General features: G+C 42.3%; 1 protein-coding gene across 1 annotated transcript in view; it reads right to left on the bottom strand.

The window, feature by feature from the left end:
- PRUNE2 (prune homolog 2 with BCH domain) overlaps positions 1 to 20,098 on the bottom strand; it is a 153,456-nt gene that overhangs the window by 112,736 nt on the left and 20,622 nt on the right. Inside the window, exons 4-5 of the mRNA XM_006122482.4 lie at positions 19,656 to 19,808; positions 15,415 to 15,509 (exon numbers count right to left, since the gene is read on the bottom strand). Of these exons, the coding sequence (XP_006122544.2) occupies positions 15,415 to 15,509; positions 19,656 to 19,808 (248 nt within the window). The remainder of the gene's footprint in view (positions 1 to 15,414; positions 15,510 to 19,655; positions 19,809 to 20,098) is intronic.

Here is a 20,098-nt window from a genome sequence, read left to right on the forward strand (position 1 = left end):
TAATCCTCCGGTGAGGTAAATCAGCATACAGCCATTTAAATCAGTGATGTTATGTATATGTATAACAGCTGAGGATATGATACAATGATTCCCACTTCAGGTAATCTACTCTAACATCTTTTTTTCCTTGCACTCTGCACACAACAGGATAATAATTCAGGGGGAAAAAAGGCATCTTGCATCCACAAAATGGAAAGTCAACTTTTGTGCATAGAAACCAAGCATATTTTTTGCTGGCTAGGGCCCTCTGTGAAGCTAGTAATAGACTAGAGGGAGAATTTCCTGGTGCTGCTCAGTCATATGGAAATAAAAGATTAAGAGTGTTATTTGTGGTTTTGTTCTTTCTGAAGATGAATTGTTTGAGCCCGTGGAAAATTGACTAAGAAAAATACAGAGACTTTTTAATCTGTGAAATGTGCCATAGTCTAAGTTATACAGTGTAAACCCCTCATCTTTCTGAACATCAGGGTTTAAATTTCCAAAGTGTTTATACTGAATATGAATTACACAAAGCAAGTCATGCAACAGTATTTGGACAGGTAGGTCCCACCCCTCAATAGGTAGAAGGCATGCTCCAGATGATAGGACAATTTAGGGCCAATAGGGGGGGGAAGGTATTACATGGTGTCCCAGAGATATGAAACCAAAGAAAGCCCTGAAGAACAGGAGACTGTCCCCCTCCAGGTGAAGCAGACGTTATTAAAACTAGGGGCGTAAGCGACCAATCAACTAGTCGACTAACCAATAAGAAAAAGCTTATAGGACAGTCAACACATTAGTCAACTAGTCGCTTCTCTCCTTGCTGCCCCTATCACAAAGAGGCAGCAAGGGGGTAAAAAGAGGAGGTGCTGAGGAGAGCCGGCTCCATCTCTGTGGGCCCAGGCAGGGGCGCAGCGATGGCACTTCCTCTTTGAAATGTGCATTTCAAAGACTGAAATGCCACGTGGAGCCTGGGTTCAGCGGGGAAGTCCCCCACTGACCCCAGGCTCCATGTGGGAGCTTCTGCATGGAAATGTACAAGAGCCCCACTAAAGGCTTTCAAAGTTGGAATGCTGTGTGGAGCCTGGGGCTAGCGGGGAGTCCCCAACTGTCCTCAGGCTCCACATGGGTGCTTCCGCTTTGAAATGTATGAGAGCCCCCGGGGGCTCTTGTACATTTCAAAGAGGAAGTGCCATATATGGAGCCTGGGGCCAGCGGGGGACTGTGAGTCCCCCGATGACCCTAGGCTGTACTTGTGCTAGTCCTTATCGACTAATCGAATAGTCAATAGAAATTCCATCGATTATTCGATTAGTTAATCAATATTTAACATCCCTAATTAAAACTGTGACCACACCCTACATGGAGAAGCTACAACCTGTTAGGAAGTGATGTTGGGGGAATGTGAGTTGGGGTAGACCAACAAGTGGTCCAGACACTGCAACACCACATTAGGGTCCTGTGTTGGGATCTGGTGGTGTGGAAGGGCCGGTGTCCTCCCTTTCTGCTCCCCTTCCTCTTTGTTGTGACAGAACACTGGGGGAAGGGCTGAGTACACAAGCGCAGTTAGCAAAACTACCCTATCCCAGGAGACTATCTTGGTTATGACAATCTTGCAGCCCACTGAGATGAAGGAGGCCATTCATGCAGCCCACTCATTAGCCTAGGTTGCCCATTACTGCTCTAGATCTAGTGAACAGATCCAAATTGTACAACACAACTGACTAGGAAGGTAGCCTCCATAATTACCTCAAACAGAGGATAATATTCAGGACCAAAAAGAAAATAACGTATAATTCATAAATAGCATTATTTATTTATTAAAAAAAAACCATCTATGAATTTCCATCATTGAAGCCAACACACCAAAAAGATGCCATTGTAGAAAGCTTTTAATGATTGGAGATTCAGGGTTTTGGCTGAATTCAGAAGGCCGAAGAGGAGGAGAATCTAGAACAAAAAGATGTGATAACTCTTGCACTTTCTAAGAGATGCATGGGGGAATTCTGCAATATACACATACATTTAAATAAGCAGGGGTACCTTATATTAGTAATGAAAGAGTCAACAAATATTTTCTGTAATTCAGAATTAAAGTTGTCTTTGGAATTTGGGAGTATATTACTGGTTTACATAGGACTATTGGCCTGAACAGTCCTATGTTCCTATGTCTAAAAATAGAATATGGAGTTCAGAATTAGGCCCTTAGGATTTAGCAGAATATCTATAAGTAGTATATTTAGATGTGAACTGACATCTATTTAAGCCCATAGTTAGCACATGCATTAAAAATAAAGATGGACATTAACTACATGTTTAATTAATTTGCTGAATAGGGGGTCCTAGTTCTCAATAAAATATCCTTATTGTAAATCACTATTGCATGGTTTAAGGAGATTTTTGTACATTAGGGCTTAATAAAAAGTTGGAAATCATGGATTACAACGTTCAGTGACCAATCAGATAGTTACTTTTGGTATTATTTCTACAGTACTTAGTTACACATTCTGTAACTTCTTATAGCTATAATACATGGCATATGTATTTGTGTTCATTAATACTACACCACATGCATATGTAAACATTTCAACAATTCTAATACAAGAAAGTGACCCTACTTTTTTATTTAAATTTGGTATTTGGTAACATTTGTAAGGGGTTAAGAGTTAACAACCTGCCTAGATGATTTCCCACAAAATATCAAGCAGAAAAATGAATACTAAGTAGTACGAGATCAAATTCAAATCTATAGCAAACTTTTGTTATTAAATTGTCAATCAGTGTGTTCAAACCATGTGTTTTCACATATTTAAACCACTTTTGAATTAAATATCCAGGTTATAGATTTATATAGGAATAAGAAAAATGTATGATACATCATACAAACATCTTTATATGCTGAACATTTCTCAAAATAGCACCTCCCGCTGTCTGTGTCTATGCCCCATGAACAGCTGAGCTGAAGTGCTACTGACAAAAGCAAGAAGGGTACAAAAATGATAAATTAGTCAAATTTGTACAAGTCAGGAATGAAGTCCAGTAATGAGCCTTTTTCTTCCACCAAAATGAAACAGTAGATGTTTTGTAATCAAATATACGTATGAGAGAGACATTTGCTCAATATCATGTAATCATGAGTTTATATTCTATAAACAAACAATATTATTTTCTCTTAAAAATAAATATTTTTAAAAACTGCTAACGAAAGGGAAAACTTATTAACTTTCTTAAATGGAAGATATATTTTAAAACATATTTTCCTATTATAGAAAATTAGATTAGAACATAAATTTTAAACTGAGATTGAATAACAAATAAATACTGTGAGCAAAGCTTCCTGTATAATAACACATGTACATTTAAATCTGATGCCAAACAAAACATAGCACAGCTCACAGCAGCTTCCTTAAACATAAACTGCTTTTGAAAGTAATTGGGGAAACAAAACAAATCAAATCAAAGTATACCAAGAACAACAAATAGTCTTTCAGCACCTTTGAGACTAACAAAAATATGGATGGGATCATGAGCTTTCATGGACATAACCCCCTTCTTCAGATGAATGTAGTTTAAGGGATCTAGTTTTCAAATAAATAGCACAGAGAGGGGATGGGCGTGAGGGAAAGAGAAGGAAAAAGAAAAAAAAGAAAGGGGAAGGAAATTGTCAATTAGAGTGTCCATGCTAAATAAATCTGATAAAATATTTAGTACCCACTTTAAGTACCCTTTGTTTGTTTGTTTTATGTCATTAGGATGCGGAATGTAGTGGGCCATCCAGCCAGTGTCTTTGTTTAGACTTCTGTTGTAGGAATCAAACTTGTAAAGGAAATTAAGTGTATGAGCTCCGGCTGTCCCCATTCCCACCCCCCGACCACCCGCCCCTGGCTCAGTGCCGGTCTGGTCACTCCCACCACAGATATCCCCACCCCAGCCTTCTCCCCTGGCTCAGCGCCAGTCTAGCCACCCTTCCCCCATTCTCCAGCCACCCTACCAGGGCTCAGTGCCCCACCCCCAAGGTAGCAACGAGTGGCCTTCATGGGCTAGAGGACTCAGATGGAGCAGAGGGCAGCCATGCAGCAGGCAGCTAGAGAAAAGCAATGTTTTCCCCTTAAAAGAAATGCTTCTCTTCAGCTGGCTGTGTGAACACCTGCTGCTACTCCAAAGTCCTCTGACCCACACCTGCCTCCCAGCCATGCTCCAGCTTACTAACTCTCACAGACCAGATTTACCAGATGTCTCTGCAGTAATTGGCATATGGTCCATGAGAGCTGGCAACCCCTTTTCCCCTCAGGTTCAGCCCTTCCACCTCTGGTATGGAGTGCCCTGGTATCAGTGTTGGGCTGCGCAGGACATTGGTAGGGACGGCCTTGCCAGCAGAATACATCTTGTATTTGTTTTTACGGTGGCAGCTGTAGAATAAAATAAGCAAATATACCTTACAAAATATTATGCATTACGTTTAAGATCAAGATGACAAAATCTAGGAGTAACAGGGACTAGTCACAGGGTATGTACACTGTAATAGTAGTAAATTTAAGGCTAGAAGGGACAAAGTATGATCTCCTAGTTGGATCTCCTACCTAACATAGGGCATAATACCTCATCCACAGTAGTTTCCACATCAAGCCTATAACTCCTATCTGATACAGTATGCTTTGTAGAACGATTTAAAGATTAGAAGTGAAGATTATTATGATAATAATTGCTGATATCATTTTTTGCTTTCCTACAATCAATTGATAAGCAGTTAAGGACAAAATCTATCTTGGATGACTCATACCTAGTCCCACCTGTTTCCTTTCTGTACCTGTAGAGTTTGATAAACAACCACCTAAAGAAAATCTATGTGCTTTGCCTACCTCATCAGTGCCTAGAACCAATCTGAAATCATTACAAATGGGATTCTTCACCTGACCTGGGATATCAATAGCACAGGTACCATCCTCTAGAATGGTAGACTCTGTCACATCTACGTAATTATGGTGTTTTCACTAATGGAGATTTGACTGTATTATTATTATTATTCATTCTAATAAGGTAATGACTTAATTCTCTAAATACTTCTAGGATACAAGATTGAAGTCTCTCTCTCTCTTTCTCTGTGTGTGTGTGTGAAAACATATTTACCTATAGGCAGGTCTTGCACATTGACATTTAAAAAAAACTTAATTAAGGTTGACTTACTTACAAATGCAATGTTTTCAACACACACAAAAGATGTATTTAATGTTTTATTTTTAAACACAATTAAAAAATAATATATAAATATATACATACTGCAAATGTAATACAGATAACAAATTCATTTAAGCCCATTTATGCACATTAGTAACACACCATGTGGCAGAAAGACTAGGACTACAAGAAGACCCCTTGGCGATTTATTTTATATTAAATCCCTAATGGCCTCTTCTCATCTTTGCAAAAATATGCACAAAAGTCCAGACTATGCAGCCATTGAAATGAATGGTTATTTATTTGCTAAACGAGAACCCTATGTTTAATGTTCCTTAGACATAAGGTAGTCTGCAAAAGTCGCATTCCTACAGCTCCATACATCATTTATTTTACATACCCTAACTTCTCACAACAGGCATCAGAAAAATATCTCTGAACAGCATTGTAAGTTGCTGAGAATTTTGTTTCCAATTCCATTACTGGAAGATTAAATGTTAACATGTTTACTTGCTTTTTTAGCATCAAAAACAAATTCGTGTACCAATCTGACACCATTTCAAAAAACATAATGTGTATATTTATACTGCAAGAGAAAAGTTTGCCAAGTCTGTGATATCATCAGCTAAAACAGACAAGGGAAGTTCAACCCTAATTTAATAAAAAATAAAGTACATCATGGTTCATGTAGTAACCCAACTAGTTTAAAAGTTGTTTGAAAATGCCTTGCATACTACAGATGAGAGTTACTTATTTCATTTTTATATAGGTAGACTGTCTAATACTTATATAAAAATCTATCTTCATCATACATAAAACTCCATACATAGCCATCAGAAAATAATTGCAAATATATACACTGTACTACTACTAATAATGCCAGAAGCAGGAAGTATAGAGTCAGCTACACCATCATGTGGAGATTGCCCCTATGGAAAGAACCCTTTGCAAAATTACAAAGTATGCTCAGCTATCAGGGTGAGGAATGTGATTAAATAAATTATAAATAAAGCACTATATCGCTTCCGTCAATCAGCATTCAGATTTTCTCACATAAACAACTGATCAAGACCAGATTCTCATATGCCTATTGGCCATATTTTTCAACTGGCTTCCTTGAGTTTCTTTGAAGAATCTTTATTTATGTTATTTTTCTTCTCTTTAATGATACTGCTAGTTGTGTGATCATTAAGTAGTCCAACTGACAGCCTGTGGGCTGAATCTGGCCTATGGGATAATTCCATCTAGTCCTGAAAACTCCCCTCTCCCAGTGCTGCATAATCCATTTGAGGAGCCAAAAAGGTGTCCTTTATGGGAGGTCAGGCCATGAGGAAGAGGCCATTTTATGTAGCCAGACACATGCAGCAATTCTCTACAACAGCAGGAGGGTGATGGTAGCTGGCAAAATAGTCATCTCACTGGAATTGTAGTTTGGTAATGGACATACAGACATGCCCCCAAACTAGTATCTGGCCCCTTGCACTGAAAAAGGTTGGACCAGAGCCTCCAGCAAAAATGTCATCAAGCTTTCATAAGACACCAGAAAGAAAGGGGGGCTCCATGAAAGCTGGATGTCTTGTTCATTATATTGCACCTTACGGAAAGAGGAGAAATGAAAAGTTCAATTCACAAAGCATTATTTCTCTCTCAGAAAAAAAATGACTTTCCCAGAAAGTCACATTGAGAAGATGCTTCTCATTTCCAAGGGAATTCCAACAGAGAACAAGCAAAATATACTCTCAGGGTATAACATAATAAAACAGAAATTAACAGCAGTGCATGCACTAAGTTTTGCTACAATGCCCTATGAATAATTTCCATCATAACTTAGAGAAACTTCCCAGTAAAGGTAATGAAAACAACAGCCACTTGGGCCATGTTGTCATTCATGTAAATAAGATCCATTTTGTGTGTGATAGGGATCTGTTCATTTCTTGTTTTAACCTAAACCTTCAAAGTAATTTAAATCTATAAAACCCCAAACAGAAAGAGTTTTATCTAAAAAAGGCAAAACTATGAGCATTCAGCTCCGCACACAAATCCTCATTTGTATGCATTAAATGCCTTCCCTCAATTGATCAGCAAGGCACTCCAGTCCTTTAATACTACTCTGTACTCCTTTAAAACTATCCTGAAGATCTACTCCTGCCAAGATGCCATAAGACACAGGTGGGGAACTTAAGGCCTGGGGGCTAGATGAGGACCCTGACTTGCCTGGATCCAGCCCCTGAAGCTCTGAGGATCCCTTACTGTGAGGTTTTATTTTTTGCTTCTCACTTTTGAGTGGCCCCAGATCCAAAAAAGCTTCCCCACCTCTGCCATAAGAGATCAGCAAACTGATGATAGCTAGCTTGATGGGCAGATGGGGACAAGTGACACTTTATTCATATAATAACAACATATATACACTTGGTTGTATTTCTACTCCTCACACCTCTCATATGTCCCTTGTCTTCTCAAACTGTAAACATGTTGAAAAGAGATTGTGTTTTCCTGTGTGTTTGTACAGAACCAAGAATCATAGGGTATATCTACACTACAAAGTTAATTTGAACTAACAGACGTTAGTTTGAATTAACTTTCATAGGCGCTACACTAGCGCTCCGCTAGTTCGAACTTAATTCGAACTAGCGGATCACTTAGTTCGAACTAGGTAAACCTCATTGCACGAGGACTAAGCCTAGTTCGAACTTACTAGTTTGAATTAAGGGCTGTGTAGCCAGTTAATTCGAACTAGTGGGAGGCTAGCCCTCCCCAGCTTTCCCTGGTGGCCACTCTGGGCACCACCAGGGAAACTCGTATGCCCCCCTCCCAGCCCGGAGCCCTTAAAGGGGCACGGGCTGGCTACGGTGCCCGTGCCAGGTGCAAGCCTGCCAGCACCCAGCCAGCAGACCCTGCACCTGGCACGCCATGAGTCAGCCACCCGATGCCCCCCAGCCCTCCGCCTCTTCCCGGGACCAGGCTGGCGGCTCCCGGGAGCCTGGCCAGGACCGCAAGAGGCGGGCACCCGCCTGGTCTAGTGCAGACATCGTGGACCTCGTCCACAAACTCTGCACTAGGCACAGGAAAGTGGCCATCTAGGGCAGGAGAGCTGCCAGCCTGGCCACCCAGGAGCAGGTTTGCATGAAAATCAAGGTGGTCCACTGAGACCCCCGACCCTGAGTCCTGAGCTTAGAATGGCCGTACTGGGTCAGACCAAAGGTCCATCTAGTCCAGTAGCCTGTCTGCCGACAGCAGCCAATCCTAGGTACCCTGGAGGGGATGGACCAAAGACAGTGATCAAGCCATTTGTCTCGTGCCATCCATCTCCAGCCTTCCACAAACTTTGGGCAGGGACACCATTTCTACCCCGTGGCTAATACCACTCCATGAACCCAACCTCCATGACTTGATCTAACTTCTCTTTAAACTCTGTTCTAGTTCTAGCCTTCACAGCCTCCTGCAGCAAAGAGTTCCACAGGTTGACTCTTTGCTTTGTGAAGAAGAACTTTCTGTTACTAGTTTGAAGCCTGCTACCCATTCCTTTCCTTTGGTGTCCTCTAGTCCTTCTATTATGGGAACTAATGGAGAATTTTTCTTTATGCACCCTCTCCACACCACTCTTGCTTTTATAAACCTCTATCATATCCCCCCTCCGTCTCCTCTTCTTTAAGCTGAAAAGTCCCAGTCTCTTTAGCCTCTTTTCATATGGGACCTGTTCCAAACCCCTGATCATTTTAGTTGCCCTCCCCTCTCCCAGCCTCTCTCTTCCCCTCTCCCACCTCTTTTTCCCAGTCTCCCCCAGTTTTGTTCAATAAAGAGAGATTCTATTTTTGAACACACGTTTTCTTTATTTTGTACATCAGGAAGGGGGGCTAGGGAAGGGGGCTGCGGCAAGTGTAGCCAGGCTGATGGCTGAGTGCTGTGATGTTCTGAGTGTGGGCATTCAGGGCACTCCAAGCCAGGACTGCTTTGCAAGCGGGGAACCCTGAGAACTGTCTGTCCGGGGTGGGGGTCGGGTCCCTTTAAGCACAGCCCTCGGCTAGCCTGAGACAGCAGCTCCATGCTCTAAGTCCTCACCTGATGCCCTGCCGGCACTGCTTCCGGCCATCCTTAACCTCTGTTCAGGGTCCACTCTGTGTGGACATGCTAATTCGAATTAGCAAAACGCTAATTCGAACTAGTTTTTAAGTCTAGCTGCGCTAATTCGAATTAGCTTAGTTCGAATTAACTAATTCGAACTAAGTTAGTTCGAATTAGCGCTGTAGTGTAGACATACCCATAGAGCTTTATTCTTTTCAGGGCTCTCAGGGGGTATGTCTACACTACCCCACTAGTTCGAACTAGCGGGGTAATGTATGCATACTGCACTTGCTAATGAAGCCCGGGATTTGAATTTCCCGGGCTTCATTAGCATAAGCGGGGAGCCGCCATTTTTAAATCCCCGCTGCTTCGAACCCCGTGTAGCGCGGCTACACGGGGCTCGAACTAGGTAGTTCGGACTAGGGTATCTATTCCGAACTACCGGTACACCTCGTTTCACGAGGAGTAACGGTAGTTCGGAATAGGACCCTAGTCCGAACTACCTAGTTCGAGCCCCGTGTAGCCGCGCTACACGGGGTTCGAACCAGCGGGGATTTAAAAATGGCGGCTCCCCGCTTATGCTAATGAAGCCCGGGAAATTCAAATCCCGGGCTTCATTAGCAAGTGCGGTATGCATACATTACCCCGCTAGTTCGAACTAGCGGGGTAGTGTAGACATACCCAGGGATACTACAATGTAAATGTTGAGTAGTGATACTAATAGTGAATTATTGGTAATTCAAGAAATTATTCAATTAGTGCCACTAAAGCAAGGAATATTTTTAGCAGACATTTTCTCCGCCAACGGATATTAGCACCTACATTTTTAATGGAAAAATCAGGGATTGATTCTATAATAATGAAACAGTACATAAACATTGTGGAATTTATCTTCACAACACATCTATGAGGTAAAGAAGTATCATTATCCCTATTTTACAGATAAGAAACAGATGCAGGGTAGCTTATTCAAGACTGCAAAAGAAGTCAATAGCAGAGTTGGGACAAGAACTCTAAGTTCCAGCCCAGTGTCTAATCGGTAGAACCATCCTTCCTCTCAGAAACCCAGGAGCTAAGACAGACTCTAATTTCATTATAGATTTGTCAAACCAATAACAAATGATAGTCTTTCATATACCCATAATAAGTGTGCTACATAAGGTATTTTGTTTATTAGATTATCATTGCCACTTGCCTGAGGTATATTGGTTTTTAAAAGTCTTTATTATTCTTAAATACCCATTTAACCCATTCACAACCTGAGTATTTCAGGTATGTCATTTTCATTCTTCATGACACAGCAAAAAACGATGGGTTGTACTAGACAGTATCACTAGCAGCAGCAGCAGCAGTGTCACCAGTGTAATAAATCCTATCAGATCAGGATAGATCATGGAACCAAAGCAAATAATCATGTGTAAGAAAACTTCATCAAAATATGCTCTTATGTGTCTGCTGGTTGGAAGAACAATTTGACCCTGTTAGTTTTCTAAGGAAGAGAACACATCATAGATGCAACATCTGTGGCATTAAAGCAAAGCCAAGCCTATAGCTCATGTCCTTCTTGATGTCTGATAAGTTAATGTCTGCACAGCCCATAGAACAGGGGTAAGGAACCTCCTGAAGTCTCTTCCAACCCTATGATTCTATGACTCTATGAACCTAAGGTCCAGGAGCTGGATGTGGCCACCGGCTTGCCTGGATCCAGCCCCTGAGGCTTGGAGCTCCCTCCTCCAACATTGAGGAGCCTGAGCTGGTGCTTCCTCCCTCCACGGGGCTGGAGCACACAACATCTATTAGCCTGTGCAAAGGGAATGTGGAGAATGTCTTTCTCCTTCTTAGTTAGGGGCTGCTTCAGTGGGGAGAGGGGGTTCACTTCTCACTTGTGTGCGGTCCCCAACTGATTTTTCTGTGGGTCAGTGGCCCCCAACCCAAAAAGGTTCCCCACCCCACCTTCAAACAGAGAAAGCACAGCATACCTGCTAAGTAATATAAATTATCATCATTATTACTGGAGCAAATCCAGAAGTACTTATACAAGCAAAACTCGCAGGAAGATTAACATGAGTTTTATATAAGTAAAGACTTGGGTATTCAGGATTACACTCAAAGTAAAAGTGTTTTCAGGGTTTTCAGGGTTTTGCCTAGTGTTAATTATTCCTAGTATAAGAACCTGCAAATCTATGGATATCTGCAGGTATCCGTTCCTGCAGATGTCAATGTGGATATATCCATGGCTCATTTTTGCAGATACAGATGCGGATACAAATCTTGTATCTGCGCAGGGTACCTATTATGTGAAACCGAGCACTGCTTGTTGGGGGAGGGAGAAGTGGCAAGCATAGTAGTACACCATGGTTTTGTAAGCTGTCCCTGTCACTGTTGGTGCTGTTGAAGATCACTCTGGCAAGGCTGAGAATCTGAACACACCCACAACTATCCTATCTGCTTCGGTCAAGAACTGTATATGCCAGACAGAGTTCTGGGAGTGTCTGAACAGAGTGTAGGGATTCAGCAACCACAAAAATTAGTCTGCAGCCAAACTGAGAGGAAGAAGTAATGCCACTTCAGTTACAGCAAGTTTCTTTTGCAAAGAGAACTAGAAAGTATGATTTATAGTCACTGAACAAATGTCCTTTTGTCTGGCAATTCTCTACCCATAATAAATTGTAGTAAAGCAAAATGTAAGGCAGAAGAAGGAAGAGGCTGAATCTTTAAGAGATATCTTCATTCCAAGACAATCAGCACTTCTAGGTAACTTCCGTCAAAAATGCTGGTACTATCAGTGACTTGATAGATTCAGCTTAAAGATCATTTAACTCTTGGAAATCATTTGATTGCTTTGTGCGTGTGCAGCTGATTCTTCTTGCTTCCACTTAACTATGCTTCAAACAATGATCCTGTGAACTAGGGATATGAACAACTAGTTGACTGTCCGATAAGCAAATGCTTATCAGACAGTTGACTAGTCACTTCCCCCCTTGCTGCCTCTATCTATCAGAGGCAGCAAGGGGGGGAAGAAAAAGGAATGCTTCAAAGCAGCAGCGCTGCGTGGAGCCCAGGTCCAGAGCCTGGACTGTATACAGTGCTGCTGCTTTGAAATGCCATGTACAGACTGGGGTCAGCTGGGGACTTACCCTGCAGCTGGGGCCTTGCCCTGCAGTATTTAAAAGAAGCAGCACCACATGGAACCCAGGGTTGCTACACTTTAAAGGAGGAGGCGCCCTTATCAACTAATCAAATAGTTGCTGCAAATTGCATCGACTACTCAATTAGCCAATTAATCTAAATTTAACATCCCTACTGTGAACCACTTCATTGCTTGCAAATCAAATCCCTGTGTTCCCCGAACAGCAGTATTCTAAAGTCAAATGTGACATAATACAGTCACAGAAGCTAATTCTGAAACCTATCTGCTTTTAGGACTATAAAAATTACGCAGTGGCCAAATGTCTTCTGTGGGTGCTAGAAGAAGGGGATACAAAATATAGGCTAGAATGGGACTAGCACTAACCCAAATATATGTATCTGTGCAATGTAGAAGTAAAGATCCTCCATCTCCCAGCAGAGCTGTGTAAGTGCTACCTGTATGCTAGATACAGGTTGTGAATACAGCACTAGTGCTGCATTCCACATATTCTTTCCACAGAGTAAAAAAAAAAAAAAAGGCATTTTAATTTAATACTGAAGCTAGTTCTTTATTATAAGCCTAATTTGCACCATTTACCTTAATTTTGCAAAATGACAGAAAACTGTTTAATTACTACAGGTTGAACCTCCCTGGTCCAGCTCCCTCAGAACCTGACCAGTCCCAGACAAGGGAGTTTTCCAGAGCAGGGAAGGTTTGGGGGAGCAGCCTTTCTCCTGGGCTTCTCTCCCCAGCTTCCTGGCCCCATTGCCCTTAGCCCCTTGGCTACAGTAGCCTTGCAAGTTCCGTGGCCCTGCAAACGTTGCTGGCCCAGACGCAATGTTCCCTCTCATCTGTGTGCAGCACAGCTTCATCAGTCCCACCCAGTCAGTCCCCTGAGCCTCTGACTAGGCAGGATTGATTAATCACCTGTGAAGCTGCTGCACCCCAGCTCTGCAGGCTCCGGTGTCCCTGCCAGCTTTGGGCTCTGATTCCCCACTGGTCTGCTGCCCTGCTGGGCCCGATGGCCACCTATACTGCCAGCCGCCAGCAACTTCTGTGCTGGGGCTTTCTAGTCCAGCAACATCCTTGGTTTTTCCAGACCATGGATATTGCCAGACCAGAGAATCCCAGACACAGAGGTTCAACTTGTATAAAATTACAAAATCCCATTTCTTAGTCAAAGGATGTATTTCCAACCATCTTGTTACTAGTTATTTTGACATTTTTGCAAATTTTAGGGACCCAAGTTAAATTTGAGTGGGCCATGCAAGTTTGGTGTAGTGACAAAAGATGACAGAGGACTGTATGGCAGTGAGAAAGCAGCTCAACCTTTTAAGTATACATTTCTGGACTTTTTAACATGTAGGTTTTTTAAACTGTTTAATTACTATACTGGCATGTAAATTACTATCACTGACACCACTGGAAGTCTATCACTTATACAGTAAGCTAGAAATCAACACGTTGACATCCTAATAGCCAGTATGATTCAAAGTATATAGCTGTGAAATCCCTTTACAGAAGATACCGTGATACAAAACATTACTTCTATCTGAGCAATTAAAAAGTATTCTGAAAAATAGACAGGAAAAAAAAAATCCAAGTCTGACATTGTAAACACATCAGGATGATAGTCAGCCCTGCCCCTGGGGACTATAGAATAGTCAAGTAACCGATAAGAATACATGAGATTACTCAACTATTCAGTTAACCAATATTTAACATCCCTACCCTCGACTCCCATGTAAGTCAGTGGAGTTGTTGGAGCTCAGCACCTCTTAAAATTTAATTTTGGTGACTGAGGATGGGGTAGAACTCCATCACCTACTGCAACAGGAAGCCTATTGAAAATAATAAAAGAAGGGAGAACAAGTAAATAGGAGAGAATCATAAAACCTCCGTACCCCACTTCCAATTTAACTTCTGCTTGTCTCATAGTTTGCAAGCTCACCCTATCAGTATGTAAAGGATCATTTTGGGTAACACAAGATAGGTGAGTCAGTAATACAAAGTGCAATGCTTTGGGGGTGATGAGTGCTATGTGCTCTTACTCAGTGTGTGAGGACTGGGCTAGGACTAAAAGCAACCACCTGCACTGTGGTATGTATGGGACTGCAATGTAATGAACATCTCCAGGAGAAATAGGAATAAATGTAACAGTAAGCCTAGCACGTTAGCCCATTCCTTTTGGCTCCTTTATAAAGAAATCCAGATTCCACAATTAAAGAGTCACTCACTAGCAGGATTTGTTCTGCTCAGCTGCTGCACTTCTCACCCATAATGGCTGATCCCTGAACAGAGGCATAAGGGGAAGATTCCTCATGTGTCCCTTTGCCCTCTCACACTTGTGCAGAGCCAGACACAATTAGGCTCTGAATTATTTTGAGCTGTATTCTGCACAGCTAAATCTGTAGTGATATCAGCTCAACAGTCATTAAAAACAATACACTAGAGTAAAGAATATATGTACAATATGCATAACTCTGAAAAGCTAACAATTATGCACACATTTAATTGAGAGCACTCCAGCTTATGTGAGGTCAGTTCAGAGGTGTGGCACTGAAAGCCAGCAATCAAAAAAGTGACTTTCACCAGTACTGCGAACATCTCAAATTTGAGACAAGCAACCATTTAACTAACAAATTGGAAGGATTTCTTATCCACTCTAGAACATCTATAATTTATTACTAACATGCCTGTTTTTCACAGCTTTCAAAGCAATTGTATAAAAGTAAAAGAAGGGGACACTTTTCTCAAGTTGTTGAGAGACTATTAACTCCACTACATGAAAGGGTAGGTCAGTTATGATCCAAGCATTGCAATTTTCTGCAGCTGTTGCTCTAAAGCGTCCTAGTAAATGACTTTTATTCAAAAGGATATTAAGATGCATGATAATGAAAGTCAGATCACAAATAATTATGGCATTAATAAAAATGAATTACATAATTGACACAATCTGCTATCCGCCATCTTGAGAAAACAAATAACCAAGAATCTGTATGAAAGAATACGCCACCTTCTGCAGGTTGGTTGTTTAACAACTATATTCTGTTTATCTTTTCTCTTACCTCAAGAGCCATATACACCGTGCTAACTGCTACTTTAATTTCTCCATCTGTCAACTCCTTGAGATCTTTCAACATAGCCTCTTCAATATTTAAACCTGTTTGAGATACAAAAAAGCCTGTTCAATACATGCAAGTTACAAAGATGATCAAATGCAATAGGATGAGTTAAGACCAGAATTTTTAGTCTTAAAGTCTTTTGGCTTTTATGGGGTCACAACAGAAAATTAACATTATTAATATGCAATTTTAATTAATATTTGTAGTATGGCACTACTGCTTTAATACCAAAGTAAACACATTTCAAAAGAATTAAAAGACCAAGATTCTTATGCAGTTTCCATCTATGAAATTGTAAAGGCTCTGATCTATAAACATACTGAATACTACTGGTCAATGAGTGCACATAATCTTTAATATTAAAATCATGGATATGAAACCTGACATTAATATACAGGCAGTCCCCGAGTTACGCAGATCCGACTTGTGTCGGATCCGCAGTTACGAACGGGGTTTGCTCCGCGTCTCTCTGGTCTGCTGGTCTCCAGCAGACCAGCAGACGCGGAGCAAAGCCTCTGAGGACGGTGGCAGCGGGACAGCCATGGCACGTCTGGGCTGTCCCGCTGCCCACGTGCTCCGCGACTTCAGCAGACCAGGTCTTCAGCAGACCAGCAGACCAGGGAGACGGGGAGAAAAGCTGTGGAGCACGCGGGCAGCGGGACAGCCCAGACGTGCCGCGGCTGTCCCGCTGCCACCGTCCTCAGAGGCTTTGCTCCGCGTCTCCCTGGTCTGCTGGTCTGCTGGAGACCAGCAGACCAGAGAGACGCAGAGCAAACCCCGTTCGTAACTGCGGATCCGACGCAAGTCGGATCCGCGTAACTCGGGGACTGCCTGTATATTAATGTCAGGGGACTCGGGGACTGCCTGTATATTAATGGTCTCCAGCAGACCAGGGAGACACGGAGCAAAGCCGCAGAGGACCCGGGCGGCGGGACCGCGGTGCGTCTCGGTCCGCCGCCCGCGTCTCCCTGGTCTGCTGGGGGGAGCGGGGGCGCAGCTAGTACACCCCCCCCCCAGCAGACCAGGCTTTTCTCCGGACGCCTGTGGTGGAGCAGCTGGGGCGCTGCCGGTTGGTCCCGCAGCGCCGCTCTGGGCGCTACTGGACCAACCCGGCAGCACCCCAGCTGCTCTGCCCTAGGCGTCCTGATTCAGCCGCTGCTGGTCAGTTTCAGCAGCGGCTGAATCAGGACGCCTGGGGCAGAGCAGCTGGGGTGCTGCTGGGTTGCTCCAGTAGCACCGAGGAGCAGCGCTACTGGAGCAACCCAGCAGCACCCCAGCTGCTCTTCCCGAGGCGTCCCCAAGTCAGCCGCTGCTGAAACTGACCAGCTCTGACTACAGGAAGCCCGAGGCAGAGCTGCTCTGCCCCGGGCTTCCTGGAATCAGCCGCTGATCAGTTTCAGCAGTGGCTGACTTGGGGACGCCTGGGGTTCTTAAGTTGAATCTGTATGTAAGTCGGAACTGGCGTCCAGATTCAGCCTGTTGAAACTGATCAGCGGCTGATTCCAGGAAGCCCAGGGCAGAGCAACTCTGCGTCGGGCTTCCTGTAGTCAGCTGCTGCTCAGTTTCAGCAGCGGTCCCTATCTTGTACGTAACCCGGGGACTGCCTGTAGTATTGTTGTAACATGATTCAGAGCTGAAGCGATTAAGATACGTACTGGAAGGTACATTCTACCAGTGATCTTCCTTAAACTAACATTGTACTAATGGATATTTTCTGTGTGAGATTCAAGATTAATAAAACTCTCAGGGACAGATTAGTGTATGTATTGTTGACACAGAAGATTTCATCATTATCATCTAGTGAGTGACTCTTTAATTGTGGAATCTGGATTCCTTTACATAGGTATCAAAATATTTCATTTAACCATATAGCTTTCATTGACTGTAATTGGTGATGTCCAGCTAAAACTCTCTCTCTCTCTGTCATTCTCTAAAACTATATTTAAATAATGCATAATACATCGGAATGTGGTCAATTTACCCCTACTGATAATGCTGGTAATATAGACCAATAACCATTCATGACTGAAACAGCCATATAACTCACAACCGCTCATCAATGAATGCAACAGCTAGATTCTCTTCCATCAACAATCTATTGACAAGATGAACTGGCTGTTCATCTTGATATTTTCATTTAAAAATTACTATATATGTACAGTAGAGTCTTTAAAAATCAGAATACCTATTCTCTTCGTTGTGCCCAGAATAACACCGATGGACCCCCAATTACACTGACAGATTACTTTGTAAACGAGGTGTGCCTATTAGATGGAACTCGGAACTGCTATTCTGTTGAACGGCTTCAAAACGTTCATCTGACTTGCAAAGGACCTCAGAATCTCATCACTACCTACCTTCATAGAGCACATAAACATATGCAATGCTAACTATGTAATCGGTAATAAAATCATAACAATATTGATAAAATACAGAACAACGTAGCTGGTACTTTACTTCTCTGTTAAGGGGCACTTAAAATTAATGCAACAAAGGCCATACTAAAACTGCTTCCAACAGTAGCAAGTGGCTCATTTTGTTTTCTTTTTACAGTACAGTCTCAGGTACATAACAGAGCTGTGAAGCACTAGAACTGTGTCAGCTGCTTTTACTCAACCTGCAGAAATCACCGAAATCAAGCTTTATTCACTTTTGTATTCTATCTATGAAGTGTCTTTGTTTCACTGAATTTTGTTCATATGAACACAGAAGCTGTTTTTATGTGGCTTTGGTTTTGTGTATTCCTTTATTTGGATGTTGCAGCACAGCGAATAATATATAAGGAACAATGAGTATAATTCTGCCCAAGTCATTTATACCAGTTGCACTTCAATATAGCTCCACTAATTTCAGAGGCACTGCTACCGATTTATATCAGTGTTTTTAGGAAAATCAGACCCAACATTCAGAAATTTTATCCCATTCCTGGTTTCAATGTATTTCAAGTTTGATGCTCAGTATTGGGGCCAGTCACCTGGGCCAAGCCATGTGGTAGATTTCATACATTCACCCTCCTTTGCCCTTGACCAGCTCCATCTATCTCATGCAGTCAGGGAAGAAAGCCAACCCAGCAGACGCCATTCTCACCTGGCTTCTCAAAGGGAGGCTGCATTGAAGTTGCATTCTCTGATCCACGTGGGAAATGGTATTTTTTTTTATCCTAGCCTCCATGTTTTTCTGGATTATAAGAGAACTTCTCTGTCCACATGGGCAAATGGGGGGAAGTGAGGGAAAACACTGGAAGACTATTGAGGCTCAAGTGAATTATTCTGCGTCTTCACTGCAATGTGTGTAGATTACCAGCCTCACAGAATATGTGGTATAGTCTAGTATCAGAGTTCTAGACTATACCACAGTCAGGCTAGCTAGCCCAGGCTTAAAGCACCTTCAAACCCAGATAGTGAATGTTTTTGGAGGCATGGAGGGTTCCATCTCATTTTTGAATGACAATGAACAAGAAATATTATTTTAAAATAATTTCTTGCTATTTCAAGCGTTAATTAGTGCTACGGTCAGTTCACCAGCATAACATAAAAACATAAGAACGGCCATAGGTCAGACCAAAGGTCCATCCAGCCCAGTATCCTGTTTGCCGACAGTGGCCAATGCCAGGTGTCCCAGAGGGAGTGAACAGAACAGGTAATGATCAAGCGAACTCTCTCTCTGACAAACGGAGGCTGGGGACACCATTCCTTACCCATCCTGGCTAATAGCCATTAATGGACTTAACCTCCATGAATGTATCTAGTTCTCTTTTAAACCCTGTTATAGTACTAGCCCTTACAACCTCCCCAGGCAAGGAATTCCAAAGGCTGACTCATGCGAACTCAGAAACGTACCTCTATGTAAGATTCAGAAGGGTGTGGCTGAGCATCCTTCCTATGGCTGGAGCAGTGGCTATAGCCCATCATGTTGTGTTGGAGCCATTAAATCATACAGACACACACACACACACACACACACGACAATATTCATTACCTGTATGACCACTATCTTTAGAACTTCAGACAGCACTGACAGTTCACAGAAACAAGATTTCTATGTTCTACTTTGTCAGCATATAACTGAAAAGTAACCATCATTTTAAATTTTGCATCATCTTACAGGATGATCCATTCTGCCTAGATGAGGTCACATGACAGAATTGTCAAGATGCCCAAGGAATAAAAGTAAAACTTCATTACCTTGAGCCTTCAGTGGAGTTGCCTGGAAAACAGAGATAATGTTTTCTCGAGGCGGCAGCTCTGGATATTTTTCTTCTAGAATTGACAGTATTTCTTCCTGTTGTTCTGTAATTCTTTCGTGTTCCACAGACATACATTTAAAGAGAATGCTTCCTAAAATGTGAAAAAGAAGAGTCAAAACCTTCTGTACAACAGTAAAAAGGCAGTAGGATTACCACAACTCTTAATGTCCCATGCTCCCCACCCCATCAAAAACACACATCCCTTTCCTTTTTTGGACTTGTCTTCACTGTCAGAGTGTAACTCAAGTTATAATTCAAGTGCTTTCTGAACACAAAAACTCCTAACTTACATGTATGTGGTGATGCTTTTTTTAATTTGAGCTGTCAGGGGACATAGATATGCAGTTTACAGCTAGATTTAGCATAACACATCAGCTGCTC

The sequence above is a fragment of the Pelodiscus sinensis genome, chromosome 6, assembly GCF_049634645.1.
Source record: "Pelodiscus sinensis isolate JC-2024 chromosome 6, ASM4963464v1, whole genome shotgun sequence".
In the NCBI taxonomy this organism is placed as follows: Eukaryota; Metazoa; Chordata; order Testudines; family Trionychidae; genus Pelodiscus; species Pelodiscus sinensis.